Source organism: Microcaecilia unicolor, chromosome 1 (genome assembly GCF_901765095.1).
Source record: "Microcaecilia unicolor chromosome 1, aMicUni1.1, whole genome shotgun sequence".
Lineage (NCBI taxonomy): Eukaryota > Metazoa > Chordata > Amphibia > Gymnophiona > Siphonopidae > Microcaecilia > Microcaecilia unicolor.
In genome coordinates this window covers 721,950,209-721,968,925 of record NC_044031.1, presented here as the reverse complement: position 1 = coordinate 721,968,925, position 18,717 = coordinate 721,950,209, and the positions used below count along the sequence as shown (strand labels likewise).

Below are 18,717 nucleotides of genomic sequence, written 5' to 3'. Positions count from 1 at the left end.
CTGCGACGTGGTCATCTGTCCACACATTCACATCTCATTACTGCCTGCAGCAGGATACCCGACGCGACAGTCGGTTCGGGCAGTCAGTTCTTCAGAACCTGTTTGGGCTTTAGGATCCAACTCCACCCCCCCGAGGGCCCTGTTTGTTCTGTTCCAGGCTGCACTCTCAGTTAGTTGGTAAATTTTTTAGGTCAATCTCTTTAATGTCCTCGCCGTTGCGAGGCCCAATTGACCATGGTTGTTGTTTTGAGTGAGCCTGGGGGCTAGGGATACCCCATCAGTGAGAACAAGCAGCCTGCTTGTCCTCGGAGAAAGCGAATGCTACATACCTGTAGAAGGTATTCTCCGAGGACAGCAGGCTGATTGTTCTCACAAAACCCGCCCGCCTCCCCTTTGGAGTTGAGTCTTCCCTTGAAGTGTATTGTCTTGCTACATACTGGACTGGCCGGCTCGAGCCGGTTTCGGGCGGGAAGACGGCCGCGCATGCGCAGTGCGCATGGGCGCGCGAGGACTAGCAAAGGCCTTTGCTAGTAAACTTTCCGATGGAGGGGGCTGCCGGGGACGTCGGCCCATCAGTGAGAACAATCAGCCTGCTGTCCTCGGAGAATACCTTCTACAGGTATGTAGCATTCGCTTTTGCACACATCGGAGGCAGTATACACAAATCTCTCACACATACGGTGTATAAACTGAAAACCTGACTGGTCAGAGAATGCCCATGGAACAGTTTGAAGGCCACTACTTGAAATCTTCCAAACAGCTTACCAACCTGAAACACTTTGGTTTCCCCAGGGTTGTCCAAGTTCTCAAACACAGCTTCCTGTTTGTCTGCTCGGACCTCAATGAGATTCTGCCGATAATTGACACTGATGTTTCTGTTTTTGATGATCTCCAGAAGAGCATCCGCATACTTCTTCACACCAAAGATTACTCCCAGGGAAGTATTGAAAATGATATTGGCCTCTGCTCGCTTTCCTGTCTGAAAAGAAAAAGAAACGTTAGATTTTTCTCTTAGAAACTGAGAGACCAAAATGATAAATACTATTCCTGACATATTTATTAGGATCTATTTGCCACTTTTTTGAAGAAATTCACCAAGGTGGAGTACAACAAGATCAGTTTGGACATTGGCAAAGCCAGTACACCCCCTCATTCTGTAATCTTGTGCACACATTTTTGCACTTAGCACACAAACTTGAGTGCATAGCAGGGGCGTAGCCAGACTTTGGCGGGAGGGGGGTCCAGAGCCTGAGGTGAGGGGACACATTTTAGCCCCCCCTGGCGCCGCCAACCCCCCTGCCACTTTTTACCCTCTCCCCCGGTGCCCCTCCCCTTTTGATCCCCCCTTCCCCCCCCCGCCATCAGGTACCTGAGCTGGCGGGGGTCCCCAACCCCCACCAGCCAATTCTGTTTCTGTGTGAGTCGTCCAGACATCCCTACGTTCACATAGGAACGTGCAGGACGTCAGGAAGACTCACACAGAAACAGAATCCTTCCATCCAGATCAACTGCAGCAACGCACCAGCCCGGAGACTGGCGCTGAAGAGAACTTCGGCTGGCGGGGGTTGGGGACCCCCTCCAGCACAGGTACCTGATGGCGGTGGCGGCGGTCCATGCCCCTGTGGCCCCACGTAATTACGCCCCTGGTGCACAGTTTATAGAATAGTGCTAGTTATGCACGTAATTTAATTGATAAATTAGGTGCTAATCAGCACTACCAATTGGCTATAATTGGAATTAATTGGCACTAATTTGCAGTTGTGTGCAACTGCACTTATGGGCCAATGCTCAGAACTCTGGAGCTATCAGGAACAGCGCCCTATCAATACTGCAGAAACAGCGCAGAAAAATAGCTCCCCAATGCTCAACCGTAAGAAATACAAACGAGATGCACGCTGTTTGACTGAAAGCAAGTGGGAGGAACATGCCTGGTGAATGCGCACTTCAGTTTTGCGATAAGCACAGTTCTTCTACACATGTGCCAGGCAAACCCGGAAGCTGATACTTAAGCTCAGAAAACAGGCGCCAATGTGTGCTTTCACTTTCCAGTTTGCTCTGACTCGCATACATTCGTCTCTCACTACCAGCGCTTAGAGGCTTGTACAAGCTTCCTTCTGCTTTCAAATTAAATAACAAATGGCAGCTTGTAAAAAAAAAAAAATCATGGGAAATCCTCTCTTCAAACACCTAATGTGTGCTCTGAGCTGGCTTTAGGTTTTTAGCGGTAAGGGTAGCTTTGTTTAGTGCGCTGTTCTCTGAGCATTGCAGGGAATAGGAAATGACCTCATTAACATCCAATGGATTACATCTGCATGCTATTTGCACTAATCTTTGGTGTGCACAAGGTCTCCAGTGCTAGAGCCCTCTGTGCATTGTGTGCTCACTAATGCTGGTGTTAGACCAGCGCTAATCGCTTCTAGCGCCGGCTTTAGGTTTTGAGAATTGGATCATTAGTTGTAACTCTATAACCTTAGCACAGAAATCCTTCAGAGTATAACTGCAAGGGGGGGTGGACATGAGAGGGGCATAGGCAGGTCACGGGTATGCCTAGCACTTACACACTAAGGTTATAGAACACTGTCAGTTATGCACATAACTGCAACATTTACTTGTGGATATTTACACCAATGGTGTAAGTGCTGCATCTAAATGTTAATGCTTAAAACACCCTAGTATTTTATAAGGACAATTATGTGCATAATTGCCAATACAGAATTCATGGTTAGCGTGCAGCATCCCAGCACCTAACTTTAGATGACCTGTACTGAATTAGCCCCATAATCCATAAGGTTGAAGTCATCGCTCTTGCCCAGTACCTTTTGGAAGTAGGCCTCGGACAGGTACATAATTTTCTGAGGCGCTCCAGCGCACTTCACTGGCGTGTTGGGGAATGTGAAGATGGCATTGCCTCTCTTGAAGTCCTGCATCGCCTTCCATGTCTTTTCTACAGTATGAACTGAATAATTGGAGCCTATTTTAGGGTATTTAAAACCTTCCGGCAAACCTTTAATCTATGATAAAACCAAAAAATGAAAGGGGGGGGGCATAATAATCTTGTAAAATACATATTTCAAGACAGTGAACTGAGGGGATGAGAGAAAAAGGCAGGGGAGAACAGAATAATCAAAGCAGTTTACATATCACATACAGGTACTTATTTTGTACATGAGGCAATGAAGGGTTAAGTGACTTGCCCAGGGTCAGAAGGGGCTGCAGTGAGAATTGTTCTCTTGTTTCTCAGGCCACTGCACTAACCATTGGCTACTCCTCCAGATTTCTCCTGACACTGTTTCTTTTCAAATTACAAGGTAGTTATGATGGAGCTAGAGACATTACATAAGAGGTTGCTAAGCATTTGCTGTGTCCTGTACACACCGGCATCTGGCTGTGTGCTCATTACCCCACCACTGAAAGATAATTTGATGTATTTCTGTTCCCTCCCTTACAGTGGCCTTCTGGCAAAAGCTCCATCATGCATGCTGGGTTGCAGATAAGCAGTCAGCAACTTATCTCATTGGACAGATACCCATTGCCAGAAGGACCTGAACGTGGAGATTAATTCAGCTGCATTTTCGTTCATTGCTTTTGTTTTTTTTATTAAAATTCAGGTTTCATAACCTTTTGAACTGGCAATCTAATGATTTTATGATGGGTGGCAGGGCTGTTAACTAGGAGTGGGTGATAGGGTCAGCTGTCCAGGGCATAAAGGCTTGTGGGGGGGGGGGGGAAGGAGGACTGAAAGTGAAGCGTGGGGTAGCAGTGGATGAAGAGCCAGGAAGGGAGGAGTGCTGCTCTCCTATCATCAAAGAAAAGAGAGTGGAAGAGTCAAGTGTGGGTTAGGATGGGAAGAAGGTAAAGGGTGATGGATTTCATATACTGCCTTTCTGTGGTACAACCAAAGCAGTTTACATTATATGCAGGTACTTTCTCTGTCCCTAGTGGACTCCCAATCTGTGTACCTGGGTCATTAGAGGGTTAAGTGACTTGCCCAGGGTCAAAAGGAGTCACAGTGGGACCAGTTCCCCGGGTTCTCAGCCCACTGCACTAACCATTAGGCTACTCTTCCATAATATGCTTACCTACTTTGGTTCTAGAATATCCAATTATGGTGCTAATGCTAAAGAAGGGGGTACAATGCAGTTGGACCACAAAAAAATATCAGTTCGTCTTAACAGAAAGGCCAGTGCTCTGTCTCTCCCTTGTTAGAACAATACTGTCATGTGCTCCCCGAATTGTTCTGTGTACAGCTAAAGGGGAAGGATAGGAAAGGTCCTGTGGAGGGCAAAGACCTTTTATCTGGCTGTTAATCTGAACCCACACAGCTCTGGGAGATGGTACTGGGAGGTAGACAGAGGGTTCTGTCCTGTAGAAGCCGCCCTCAGGTGATCTGTGCTCAAACATTTATTGTGAAGGTGGAGCTAAACTGAAGCTCAGAAAGGAACAAGACCAATTCATGGAGCAGGACCAACAAGGATGCAGCTGGCAGAGACCTTTCCCAGCTCTGCTGCTGCTGGCCTGGGACCCAGAAAAACGGAGGCAGGACAGAGGATCTAGAGAGGTGCTACTTCAAAAGAAACAAGGGGGGAGGGGAGAGCAGAAAGACAGGGGAGCAAGAAAAGGGAGGGGGAGTTGGAGACAACACCCTGTCTCAGCACTTAATTTGGCTATAATTACCGGTTCGGTACCGTAAATGAACCAGCACTATGGAGGGCTTTTACACTGTTTGGATCGTATAAAAGCACCCTACCAAAACGAACAAGGAAACAGTTAAAGTTACACTCTGCTCAGAAGTGGGCTAATTAATACACCCTCAGAAAGGATCTATTCTTCCATCATTTATGAATTGTGGCTGCAGTGCCCCCCCCCCCCCCCCCCCGAGGACAACTCAAGGACTGCTGACTGACAGGGTACACAGCTCAGAGCCCATTAGGAATTGGAGGAAAAGGAGCAGACATGGTATCTCAGCAGCAGCATTACGATTCCCTAGTCAGGTCTTCCACTCCCCAGGTCAGCCAGGAATGTTGTGCTCACCCCTCGAATAATAGTCCTTCAGGGACAGGGAGCCAGGGTTGATTTTTCAGTTCTGCACAGATAACCACAGAATGCAGTAGAGCATGGTTCTTAACCTTGCTTTGGTTTCTGCACCCACTTAACTGAGCAATGAAACCTTCAGAACGTCTTCCTAAACCTGTACAGAACACCCTTTATAGAATATTAGCTTAGCAGGGATCATCCCGATACCTATGTTTGGGTGCCGTTTACTGAATTTCACCCTAACAGTGCCAACTGCTTATGTCACTAAAATTACATAGTACACAGTTATACTACCAAGAACTGTCCTAACAACTGCCTTCACTCTGTCTAGAAAGTTTCGCTAAATTGCCTCAGATTTCAAGACCCTTTTCCTCACCCCTTCTGACCTCTTCCCATATCAATGGGGGTGCGGGCATCACTGGTTAGAAATCCCAGCATTAGAGGAAGGAGAAGTGCCTCAGTGTCCCCCATGCTTTGGAACATGCCAAGACCTTTGCCAGCATGGCAGAGCCAGACCGTAGCCACATACCTTTTCATACTGCAGCTTGATGCCAAGGGCTATTATCAAATACTTGTAAGAAATCTAGAGGGGGGAAAAAAAACCACCACCATTATTTCAGCCTCAGAAAGACAACAGATTCCTGCGATTTTCTCAGCAAGTTATTCAATCATCATTCACATATTTTCCATTTGTAAGGATAATACATAAATAATAAAGAACTCTTTTACTTTTCTGGTATACCAGTCAGTGACAAGAGGGATGTGGCTCTATTCACTAAAAAAAAAGACAAAGCAAAGCCATTGACCAGAGACACACTAATGTTCACTGGATTACAGAATACGGACCTATAATTTGAAACCGCTAGCTCTGTTCAGTAGTGTCACTAAACATACTCATAACTTGAAGCTTCTAAGTTAGACCTTTCAGGCTATACCTGCCACTTGTGTAGCTCACTTGACCATCTAACATATGTTTACAGTCAAATATCACAGTTTAGATGTATAAATTAGATATTTAAGTGGCACCACCCTTGGAGCATCCTAAATCCCACTTTTTTTGAACAGGTCGTTTTAGCTGTATAAAGATTTAACTATCCAAAATTATTCATTCAAGCGGCCTGTATTTTTTTCAGAAGCACCTATGCGATTGGCCATGCCACTGACCACATGTGCTTTTGCATATTTATCTAAATATGTTTATAATTGTAAACCTTCAGGCTACTAAATTCTGCAGGATATTGTCCAAGGCAAAGGTTCTAAAACCTGAGGCCCTCATACAGATCAAGCTTACAAGCTATGTAAAATATGTTAATTAATACAGGGCTTAATAGTCCAAGGATTTATGCTTCTAACTTTGAGCCTTGCACCAGTGGGACTGGATCAGGATCTTTATTACACTACCTTTTTATTATCACTGATGCGGATGCAATTCTTGTCAGGCTCAAAGCCCTGAACTGCAGATTTAATCCACTTTACTCCAGAAGGGATCACGCTGGCTGTTGAACGTACAGATGTCGGAAGCCGTTTGGCCCCAGCTCCGACCAGAGTCCAGAGGGGCTGGTAATAGTGTTTCTATAAGAAATAGAAAGAAAACAGTAAAGCAAAAGCTATTCTGACAGCCAGTTTGAGATGTATAATACTGAATGATATGCTGTTTAGCCACTGATCTGGGACTTGTTTCAAGATGAAGCTGCTCTTTAATGCCCTGATTTATGCCTGGCAGGGAGTTACTAAATATGTAATAACCAGAGCTTATCCAAGGTTAACTAATGTATGGGAGAGATATCAGACACTGAAATCCTAATCAAAATAACAAATACATTTTTTGTGTGTTAATGGAGAACTCTCAGAGCAAAGACTCACCCAAGTGAAACAACACGCAGGTGACTTATGTCTCTAAGGGTGGATACGTTTCTCAATCATAGAGTTCCTCCATGTTTTTTTAGGCTAGCTGCACTCCTATGCTATTATCAAATAATAAGTGATCTCAAATCATATCATGCTAATCTATAAAGTGTCCAATTTAATCAATCCCATGCATTGTACCTTTATCCTCAATATATATATACATAATAAATCACAGGGCACTTATCCTGATATGCTTGGTGGATGCCCCCGTCGTTGTTCAATATTTTCCTGTATTTGGGAAACTTGACGTCTTAACTGTTCAATTCCTCCGTTTCCCTTATATTAAATTTCAAGCTGGAAAATTACTTCCACAGTAGCGCAACAGCGCTTCAACTATCTATGCAGTGTTGATAATGAAAAATCACATCCACAAGCTGGGATTTTTTTGGATTGTTATATTTGATTGGCAGGGAGTTACTGCAGGACCTTCAGGTCTCTGTACTATTGGCTTCCATTTTCATGCAAGTTAAAAGCATGGACTTGTATTCCTAGTGTACCAGAACCCTCATCACCTCTCGCTTAGATTATTGCAACTTGCTTCTCACAGGTCTCCCACTTAGCCATCTCTCTCCTCTTCAATCTGTTCAAAATTCTGCTGCATGACTAATATTCCGCCAGTGTGGTTATGCTCATATTAGCCCTCTCCTCAAGTCACTTCACTGGCTTCCTATCCGTTTCCGCATACAGTTCAAACTCCTCTTATTGACCTATAAGTGCATTCACACTGCAGCTCCTCAGTACCTCTCCACTCTCATCTCCCCCTACATTTCTCCTCGGGAACTCCGTTCACTGGGTAAATCTCTCATATCTGCACCCTTCTCCTCCACTGCTAACTCCGCAATTCCAGAAATAACATGTATAGAATGTTTGTACGTGGGGAAGCTTGCCAGGTGCCCTTGGCCTGGATTGGCCGCTGTCGTGGACAGGATGCTGGGCTCGATGGACCTTTGGTCTTTTCCCAGTGTGGCATTACTTATGTACTTTTATCTTGCTGCACCATATGCCTGGAATAGACTTCCTCAGCCGGTACATCAAGCTCCATCTCTGGCTGTCTTCAAATCTAAGCTAAAAGCTCGCCTTTTTGAAGCTGCTTTTAACTCCTAACCCTTATTAACTTGTTCAGAACCCTTATTTTATCATCCTCACTTTAATATTCGCTTATCTCTTCTTGTTTGTCCCGTTTGTCTGTCCTAATTAGATTGTAAGCTCTGTCAAGCAGGGACTTCATGTTCAAGTGTACAGCGCTGCGTACATCTAGTAGCGCTTTAGAAATGATAAGTAGTAGTAAACAATTAGTGCATGCAAAATTGATTTAACCTGCGTAAACCTATGAATTAATGTGCATAAAGTTGATTTCAGCATATTAAAATGTTTATTAACAAAAATAGTTTGAAACGAAAGGTCTGAAAAATACCAGGAAAAAATCCACATATGAATTACAAATTTTTAGCTAAACATCCTCAGCTGATGGGTTACTTTTCTTAAATTTCTACCAGACTCAGAACAGCCTTTGCTTTCAAGTGGCAATGCCCTCTGCTAGTCTTACAAAGTAGCATTCCACAGCTTTAAGAGTCAAGGACTTTCTGATAAGCACTTTTTCTTGCCACCTAGTGGTTGAAGTCAGAAGCCTTACAGAGACCTTCTTCCTCTCCTGCTGAGGCCAGCATACAACCCTCCCTCCTCTCTTATAGCTTGCAGGATCAGATATCCTCTACAGCCTTGCTTTGCATCTTTAAATAAAGAGTTTATATTTCAGTGTGAGTCATGAGGAATAATTCAGCCTAGCTCAGAGTTTCCCCAAGTCCAATCCTGGAGTACCCCTTGCCTGTCAGGTTTCAGGATATCCACAATGAATATGCATGAAAGGAGGTTTACATACAATGGAAGCAGTACATGCAAATCAATCTAATGCATATTCATTGTGGAAATCTTGAAAACCCGATTGGGTTGTGGCCTTCGAGGACTGTGGTTGCCCACCCCTGATTTAAATTGTTTTTATACCCTCTGGTGTAATATAGATAGAAATTGTCCTCCTCAAGTCTACATAACAAAAAAAAAATTGGCAAGCTCTGTCAGAGAAATTTCTGGTGCACATCTCCAGGTACTCTGACCTCATGCCAAATACAGAAGTCACGCAGTGAAGAAAACTATTACTTCATCCGGATGAATATGACAGTGAATTATGGAACTTGTTCCACAGAGACCTTGCCGACATCTTCTTGGCATGTCCCGTCTCACGCGGGCACAGAAACCATGACCCTCCACCTGCAAACGGAAGACACTAGTAGCACCGGAAGGAGATGACCCATTCTTTCCTCAGGTCAGCTCTGCTGTGTGGACTGTTGACCATTACCTCGCTGGGTTCAACAATAGCCACATTTTCAGCTCCCACTTTCCTCTTCATGCGAGCGCCCATTGTAATTCCAGCTGAGCCACCTCCTACCACCACCACATCGTAGTAGTCCTTTGTACAAGAGATGCTGCTTGTGTGCAGCCTGCAGTAGCTGCCAAGCTGAGCCCCTGGCGAGCGTGTACACTGACGGACACAAGAAGCCAATGGCATGACCCCAAGACTCGTCATTGTCACTCGGTGGAAATCTGTTGAGAAAAAGAGAGAAGAGAGAGCATGAGCAGCTGAGGGATACTCGGAAATGAAATCTTCTTCTAGTCTGCTGACACTAGTCTAGGGACCTGGAGATTGATTCCTGGAAGTGCCGCAGCTCCAGAGTAAGAGGGTGTGCTGTGAGCACACAGACCCACAGCAGACACACATGGCCTGTCCACATCTCCAGCTCCACAGAGGAGACCTATGGTTACGTTTTACACATGCACAGTGGCGGATTTATGTTTGCTGGTCCCCAGAAGTATGTGGGCAGCCAAGTGTCCCTTCATCACTAGGAGTGGAGGAGTAGCCTAGTGGTTAGTGCAGTGGACTTTGATCTTGGGGAACTGAGTTCAATTCCCACTGCAGCTCCTTGTGACTCTGGGCAAGTCACTTAACCCTCCATTGGCCCTGGTACAAAATAAGTACCTGAATATATGTAAACCGCTTTGAATGTAGTTGCAAAAACCTCAGAAAAGCAGTATATCAAGTCCCATTTCTCTTTTCCTTTGTGACTTGTTGAGATAAGCCAAGGCTTCAGTTGCTGATTCAAAACATGCAACTCATACACTGGCAGTTGCCTACTGTAAACTCACTTCTTGCACACACATAGAAATTTACCCGCTGAGAGCCGACTCTCACTTTTACATCTTTTTAAAATCAGCTCATCCATTATTCTGAATGGTAATGGCCCATTTATCTCTACAGTTTCTGGATACGTCATAGTCTCATGAATTTACACTGGCATACTGGTATTTATTCTGCCCTCAAAAGTCCATCTTGCTAAATTCTCTCTGTGACACTTTTCATTAGACCCCCTATGGCAGGTTTATCATGAATTACTGTTTAGGACACTTCGGGGAGTATTCTATAAATGGTGCTCAAAAATCAGTGCTAAGCACTATTCTATGAAGGGTTCTCCAGGATGAGTGGAGGAGTAGCCTAGTGGTTAGTACAGTGGACTTTGATCCTGGGGAACCGAGTTCAATTCCCACTGCCGCTCCTTGTGACTCTGGGCAAGTCACTTAACCCTCCACTGCCACAGGTACAAATAAGTACCTGTATATACTATGTAAACCGCTTTGAATGTAGTTGCAAAAACCACAGAAAGGCGGTATATCAAGTCCCATTTCCCTTTCCCCTTTATAGAATAGCGCTTAGAGCAGATTCCCGTGCCCAAACTTCAGCAACAGTATTTCTGCCAACTGAAACCTTATGTAAATGCGGGTGCTCTACTTATGGCATTTAGGTGAATATATGAACACAACATAAGAACATGCCATACTAGGTCAGACCAATCATCCATCTAGCACAGTAGCCAATCCAGGTCACAAGTATCTGGCAGAAACCCAAATAGTAGCAACATTCCGGAATCTCAAACAATAACAAGATTCTGGAACCCCAAATAGTAGCAACATTCTATGGTACCAATCTCGGGGCAAGCAGTGGCTTTTCCATGTCTATCTAAATAGCAGACCATGGATTTTTCCTCCAGGAACTTGTCCAAACGTTTTTTTTTAACCCAGATACGCTAACCTCTGCTACCACATCCTCTGGCAAAGAGTTCCAGAGCTTAACTAAGCGTTAACTGAAAAAAATATTTCCTCCTAGGAGCTTACACAATTAATGCACATACATGGTTAAGCACGTTAAAAATGCTAACGTGCCTATAATGTGGCTTAGTAAACAGGGTGCTAAGTTACATGCGCATCCCGGGAGCATGCCCAAATTTGAATCCAGGGGAATGTGTATAATTTGATTATTGATATGACATTTGTCACTATTTGGTGAATTTTATGTTTGAAATGTTTTGTTAAATTATATATGTGTGTTTTATTGTTACCTGCCTAGTGCTTTGGATAGTGCAGGTTATACACTTTTTAAATAAATAAATATAACCTAAAGATTCCACACAGCTGCAGAAACAGGCAGGGCCAGTGCATAAGGCAAAAATTGTTTTTATATTTGCTAAATTAAAATTGCATATAATAATTTTGAGTTTGGTTCTCTTTATGTCTAATGAATGGGACCTTGATCTTTAACCCATTAGTGCCCACTACAAATCAATTTGTTCCCATATGGCTTATGGAAAATTGGGCACTAACGGGTTAAAAGTAATTATATGTTCTGTGTGAATGCACCCCCTTGTGGCAGGATGATATTATTGACTGAAGACTAAAGTGCAGTAAAATCTGGGCTTTGCACATGGTAACGCGGGATTCTACTGCACACTAAACCCATATTTACTGCAGCATCTTTTTAGGGCTTTTTCCTCTTTGTTATTTGCAGGTCATGCACTGTTCATTAGCATGCGGTACCTGCAGAAATTTAATTTCTATATTTGTATATTTTTAAGAAAGGCTCAAGGTCACACCACATGTAGGAAGCCCACAGACAAATAGTTTGTTGAATTATCAGAGTTTTTACCATAAATCCTTATGGAAGAACAGTTTCTATGTTTGAAGTGTGTTTGCTCTTCTACTCAAGATTTTTTGGTTCTGCTGAACAGCTGAAAAATTGCGGGCTGATATTCAGCCGGTGGCATAGTAACATAGTAGATGGCGGCAGAAAAAGACCTGCACGGTCCATCCAGTCTGCCCAACAAGATAACTCATATTTGCTGCTTTTTGTGTATACCCTACCTTGATTTGTACCTGTCCTCTTCAGGGCACAGACCGTATAAGTCTGCCCAGCACTATCCCCGTCTCCCAACCACCAGCCCCGCTTCCCACCACCGGCTCTGGCGCAGAGCGTACAAGTCTGCCCAGCACTATCCCCGCCTCCCAACCACCAGCCCCGCCTCCCGATCTTGACTAAGCTCCTGAGGATCCATTCCTTCAGCACAGGATTCCTTTATGCTTATCCCACGCATGTTTGAATTCCGTTACCGTTTTCATTTCCACCACCTCCCGCGGGAGGGCATTCCAAGCATCCACTACTCTCTCCGTGAAAAAATACTTCCTGACATTTTTCTTGAGTCTGCCCCCCTTCAATCTCATTTCATGTCCTCTCGTTCTACCATCTTCCCATCTCCGGAAAAGGTTCGTTTGCGGATTAATACCTTTCAAATATTTGAACGTCTGTATCATATCATTTTTAAAAAATGCTTACTATCGCTGGCTAGAATAACCTCCAGTATTCACTGCTGTGCCATGTCTGGACACCAGGACTGAATACTGGGCGCTATATGTGGGTGGGTGGGCTGGCTGCCAGTCTTTGCAGGTCCTAGCTAATATTCATCCGGGGCCCGCATAGGACAATTATGCAGGTCCCGGCTGAATAGAAGACTAATAGAAGGTTGTAAATAACGTGACTGTGTCACACCGGTTTTGCAAAAACTTCACTGGCTACCAGAACAACACAGGGCCAAATTTAAAACTCTCTGTTTGATCTTCAAAGCCCTTAAAGGAAATAGCCCAGAGTACTTGAAGAACAGATCTCCCTCTACACTCCTCCAAGGTCACTAAGGTCCTTCCAAGTGGTATGACTAACCACACCCTCTCCCAGGGCCGCTGAGACACACAGCCGGGCCCGGAGCAGGACTGCTCCTCCCCCACCTGGGTCGCGCCCCCCCCCCCCCCACACACACACACATTCGCATCTCTGTCCTCGCAACCCCCCTCCACCCTCTGGGCACATACACCCGCCCGCCCCCTTACCGGCTGTGTCTCAGTCTGACTGCTCCTCCTCCTCCCTCAGTCTGTCGTAAGGAGGCTTCATCCAACCTCTTTGATCTGTCATCTCCTGCTTCTGTGTACCACGACCCAGATGGCTGCATTAATGCGATATCGCGTTAATGCAATCATCCGGGTCCTAGCATGCACTGCAGGAGCAGGAGAGAGACAGAGTCAGACCTGGAAACAGGAGGCAGGCCAGGCAGGCACTAGCAGGAAGAGGCTTGCCGGGCTGTTGCACAGCACTGGGCCCCCCTTGGAGGCCGGGCCCAGGAAAGCTGGCCCCACCCCCACCCACCCCCACCCCCCTCTCTCAGTGGCCCTGCCCTCTACAAAGGGCATCACACAATGTGATATCTGCAAGCGAGCCTTCTCCAGAGCAGCCCCCACATTCTGAAATGCACGCCCTGAAAGGCTTTGCTTAACACTAGACTATCTCTACTTCAGAAAGCATAGAGTTGCCAAGGATGCCCATCCCAGAGCCAGAGATTTACCACCACAACGCTGGAGACTGAAGGCCAAATGAGTGAGATTTTTCTCATGGGCCCCAGCCATGTCCAAAACTAGATCTGGCAGATCATGCATTTTCCAAACACTGACATAGTCCAATCAATACATAGAAAATAAAATTATTTCTCTACTTTTGTTGTATGGTCATTTAATTTTCCTCTTCATGCTGGTCCCAGTATCTGGTTTCTGCTTTCCTCTGTCTTCTCTTAACTTTCTTGCCAGGGCCTCATGGTCCATTTGGCATTTCCTTTCTTTCTAGGTCTACTATCCATCTTCCCTCTGTGTAGTAACATAGTAAATGACGGCAGATAAAGACCTGTATGGTCCATCCAGTCTGCCCAATAAGATAAACTCATTGTACATGGTATGTGATACTTTATACGTATACCCGTTTGATTTGTCCTTGCCGTTCTCAGGGCACAGACCATAGAAGTCTGCCCAGCACGTAGCTATCACTCTGTTTAATATTTCCTGTGTCCCTGCTCCTATCCTCCCACCATGTTAAGTAATCCTCTTCTGTGTCTGTATTCTTGCCCTATCCAGTATCAACCTTCTGGGTCCCCATTCCCCCTCATGTGTCATCATTCCTTCGTGTCCCTATCCCCTCACCTATCCAGCATCATCCCTCTGTCTCTACTCCTCCCCTATCCAGGATCACCCTTCTGTGTCGCCATCCCCCCTCATTTGTCATCATCCCTCTGTGTCCCTATCCTGCCCACCTACCCAGCATCTCTCCCACCTTCGTTATGCATTCCTTCCCAGGAATTCAGGAACAAACCCTCTCTTTCCTGCCCCTGGCCTCACTTCTCATAGGTTCACTGCCTATTTCTCTTCTTCCCTCGCAGATCCCAGCCAAATTTCATTTCCTTCTCTCTCTCTCTTCTACCCCCTTTTTTGTATTTCCTTCCCTTTCCCTGCATCTCCTGCATTCTCTAGTTCTCCCCTCTCTCGTGGTATGGGAGGTCTCACTCCCTTCTTCCCTTCCTCCTCTTTCCCATGGCCTGGCAACTCTCTTCTTCCCTCTCCCTCCCATGATCTGGCAGGTCTCACTCTCTTCCCTCCTCCCTCAGTGATAATGTGGTGGCTTTTTCTCCTTTCTCCCCTCCCAATCTACAGGTGCATTTCACTTCCTGCACCCTCTACTCATGGGATGTGGTATGCAGTAGCACCCCTTCCACCCTGCAGCGCTGCCCCTCTTCAATGTTCTGGGCCGCTGGCAGCATCAGTGTCAGTGAGGTAAGCAGACTGCCTTCGGAGGCCCGAAAGTTTTCCCCTCTGCTACAACTTCCTGTCCTTGCATAGGTGGGACAGGAAGTTGCAGAAAAGGGAAAGATTCTGGGGCTGCCGAAGACAGTCTGCTTACCTCATTGACTGCTGCCGGCAGCTTGGAATACTGAAGGAGGGCAGCACTGAAGGAAGGAAGGAGTGCTCTGCGAATGTGTGTCAGAATGGAGCTTTGGCATGCGAGCTGAAGTCCAGGGCCAAATGCGTGCATCACACCCTAAATGCATACGACTTCGTATATCTGAAAGCTGGTAAAAGCTTGGCTTTTCAACCAGGCCTTTAATGGATTAACTAACTTGCTAGTCACATACACAAGGATTAAAAACAGCTGCACATACTACAGCATGTGAGAAATATGTAAATACTAGTAACGAAGGCCCGTTTCAAATCGCAATGAAACGGGCGCTAGCAAGGATCCCCTCCGTCCCTTTGTGTCTCCGTGTGTCGCCGGCCCCCCTGCAGCCTCCGTGCGAATGTGCTGTGACCCTGGCCCTTTTGGCACGCTCCCCAGCGTCCGTGACCGTTCCGTTCCCCCCGATGTGTGTGTTGCCAATGCACCCCCTTCCACCCCCACCGATGTCGTCGCTGCCAGCGCTCCCCCCTCTCCGAAGGCCCCCCCCACCCCACTGACCTGCCGAAGTAACGCGTGCTCCGCCCTTGACGTCATCGCGTTTTGACGCGAGGGCGGAGCAGAGCTACAGTGCAGTACAACGTTGGAGCTGAGAATGTGCTCCGCCCTCAACGTCATAACGTTTGACGCGAGGGCGGGGCCCACAGACTGTTATTTTGTGTGGCTTCAGAGCTTCGAACTTACGAACCTGGCTTCAGTGACGTCAGTGCAAATAGAACGTTGAGGGTAAGTTATATATATATAGATATTGCTTTTGCATTTAACATAACTGTGAAAATAACTTATGCCCTGGTAGAAAGGAACTCTTTAGTGATGGAAGTATAAGTATACTTCTGTAGGCCCGGCCTAACAGAAACTACCATATTATAGCTTTTTAAAAACATTAACAAAGGAAACTGCTAGTTTAAAGTAATGTGTGCAAAGTGATAAAATGCTGAGACAGGGAGAGAGGAAAGGATGAATAAGACCCCCCCCCCACACACACACACACAGACAGGCTTACTAGCCAAGGCCACATCTTTGAGGTAACTGAAACACAACAAAGAGACTACACTACAGAGAGAAAGAGGGTGAGAAGTTTAGAGCTGTTGCTACACAGAACTTTAGTAGACAGACGACCACCAGCCAATGAGAAAATTTAGGGGCAGACACTTAAATGTAACTATAAAATCTGTGGAACCATGTAGAAGTGTGTGTGTGTGTGCGCAAGCTCCAAGTATGCAGGAACATCCACCCACACCCTCGCAAGAATGATTTGAATAATAAATTGCTTAATTAAGCTTCGATCCATCAATCTGATTTTATGAGTCCTATTTTTGTATAGGTTCTCAGGTTATCTGGGGGCTATTTGTAACAAGCAGGACGTGTTTATCCACTCTTACCCTAGCTAAGATAATATTCAAGCACCTTTCTGACCTCATTTGTAAATTTCTTTAAATTAGTACTTTATTTTATTACTCCCATTACTCTGTCTATATGTTGCAACTTTGCTTACACCCTATACTGTCTATTAAAACAATTTTTTGTGCATTGTGTTATTGTAATATAGCATACACTATACTTTGTATTGTTGTTTGAATATTGTTACTGCTGTAATTGTCTATTGCTTATGTTTGACTTATTCTTACTGTACACCACCTTGAGTGAATTCTTTCAAAACAGAGGTAAATAAATCCTAATAAATAAATGTTTGTAGAGCCCTCGATCCTCCTCCCAGCCTCCAAATAGCCCCCCCCCCCCCTCCTCCCAGCCTGTGAAAATGCAAGCCCCTCCCCTCCCCAAATATTGACTCCCACCCCCAACCCCGCTGTGGTCCAGGTAGGCCCGCCTAGACCTACCTTTACTACCTGGTGGTCCTAGAGGGGCATTGGGGGCAGGAGCAAAGCCCTCTTGCTCCTGCCACTTGCAGCTGGGCTCCTAAAATGGATCTGCGACCTCTCATTGCAGCTTGCGGTGAGGTCGCAGCAGCCATTTTAGGAGCCCAACCGCAAAGGACAGGAGTGAGGGAGCTTTATTTCCCGATGGTCCTAGTAGGATGTTGGGGGAGGGAGCAAAGCTCCCTTGCTCCTGCCCCTTGCAGCTGGGCTCCTACTATGACTGCCATGACCTCACCATAAGCTGCTGCAAGAGGTCAAGGCAGCTATTTTAGGAGCCCCGCCGGAAGGAGGCTTTGCTCCTGCCCTCAATACCCCAACTAGGACCACCAGGGAGTAAAGGTAGGCCCAGGGGGCCTACTTGGACCATGGCAGGGGTGGGGTGGGGTGGGAGGTGATGTTCTGGGGGGGGGGGGGAGAGGAAGGGTGGGGGTCAGAGGGAGAAGGAGCTATTTGGAGGCTGGGAAGGATGGATTGGGGGAGCTCTAAAACATTTAAGAAGTTATGTGGGTCCCGGCCAATATTTAGTGCCAGGCTGGGCCCACATAGCTAGGCAGGTTCATTTAGGACTTGAATTATGGTGAGATTGCTGCAAAAATACAGTGGCCCATATGATTTTAAGCTGAGCAAGTTTGATCATGTTTCCCCATTACTGAAGAAACTGCATTGGCTTCCACTGTAAGCCCGTATTATTTTTAAATCCTGTTGCATATTTTTAAGATCTTTCACAGTTTAACCTCCCTACAGGTTGTTCATTTAGTTACATTTTCATCCAGATCAGGTTCTAGCTATACTCTATAATTGAATGGACCTGGTTTGTCCACCATTGAAGGGAATTAGATTTTAAAAATTATTGGAGAATTCCTTTTTTCATCAGGCTGTTCTGATTTGGAATAATTTGCCATTGTGTTTAAGGAATCAATCGTCTTATTTTGAAAACATTTAAAAACCTATTTATTTGAGAAGCCTATGAGCTGAATTAGCCTGAACTGATTTTTTTTAATGTATGAGTACTTTATTATGAATTGTTTATTTCATAAAGATTATCGGTTTATTTCAGTATTTACAAATTAATTGTACACTGCTTTGAACTATTTATAGGGAATAAGTGGGTTATAAACGTCAATTTAGATTATATTTAGATTAGAACAGCCTTCAGCACCTGAGACCGTTAGCTGAGATGTTTTCCCAGAAATCAGTAATCAGGACACAAGGAAACCTTCTACTTCCATCCTGACATTTAGCTAGTTTGTTTGTTTTGGATGCTTGGAATGCCCTCCCACGGGAGGTGGTGGAAATGAAAACGGTAACGGAATTCAAACATGCGTGGGATAAACATAAAGGAATCCTGTTCAGAAGGAATGGATCCTCAGGAGCTTAGCCGAGATTGGGTGCCAGAGCCGGTGGTGGGAGGCGGGACTGGTGGTTTAGAGGCGGGGATAGTGCTGGGCAGACTTACACACGGTCTGTGCCCTGAAGAGGATGGGTACAAATCAAGGTAAGGTATACACAAAAAGTAGCACATAAAAGTATATCTTGTTGGGCAGACTGGATGGACCATGCAGGTCTTTTTCTGCCATCATCTACTATGTTACTATGTTACCCTATTTCCTGCCAAATGAATGAGCCTGGCACCTTTTGCATATGGATGACATCATCACATTTAATAGGATAGTAGACTGATCTTCACTCCCAGTCCTC

At 45.5% G+C, this 18,717-nt stretch overlaps 1 protein-coding gene across 2 annotated transcripts in view; it reads right to left on the bottom strand.

The window, feature by feature from the left end:
- SQOR (sulfide quinone oxidoreductase) overlaps positions 1-18,717 on the bottom strand; it is an 82,578-nt gene that overhangs the window by 36,764 nt on the left and 27,097 nt on the right. For both annotated transcript variants that reach the window (XM_030189582.1, XM_030189583.1), the window contains exons 2-6: positions 9,296-9,540; positions 6,436-6,606; positions 5,564-5,617; positions 2,817-3,011; positions 770-979 (exon numbers count right to left, since the gene is read on the bottom strand). In XM_030189582.1, coding sequence (XP_030045442.1) covers positions 770-979; positions 2,817-3,011; positions 5,564-5,617; positions 6,436-6,606; positions 9,296-9,523 — 858 coding nt within the window. In that variant the 5' untranslated portion in view covers positions 9,524-9,540. The remainder of the gene's footprint in view (positions 1-769; positions 980-2,816; positions 3,012-5,563; positions 5,618-6,435; positions 6,607-9,295; positions 9,541-18,717) is intronic.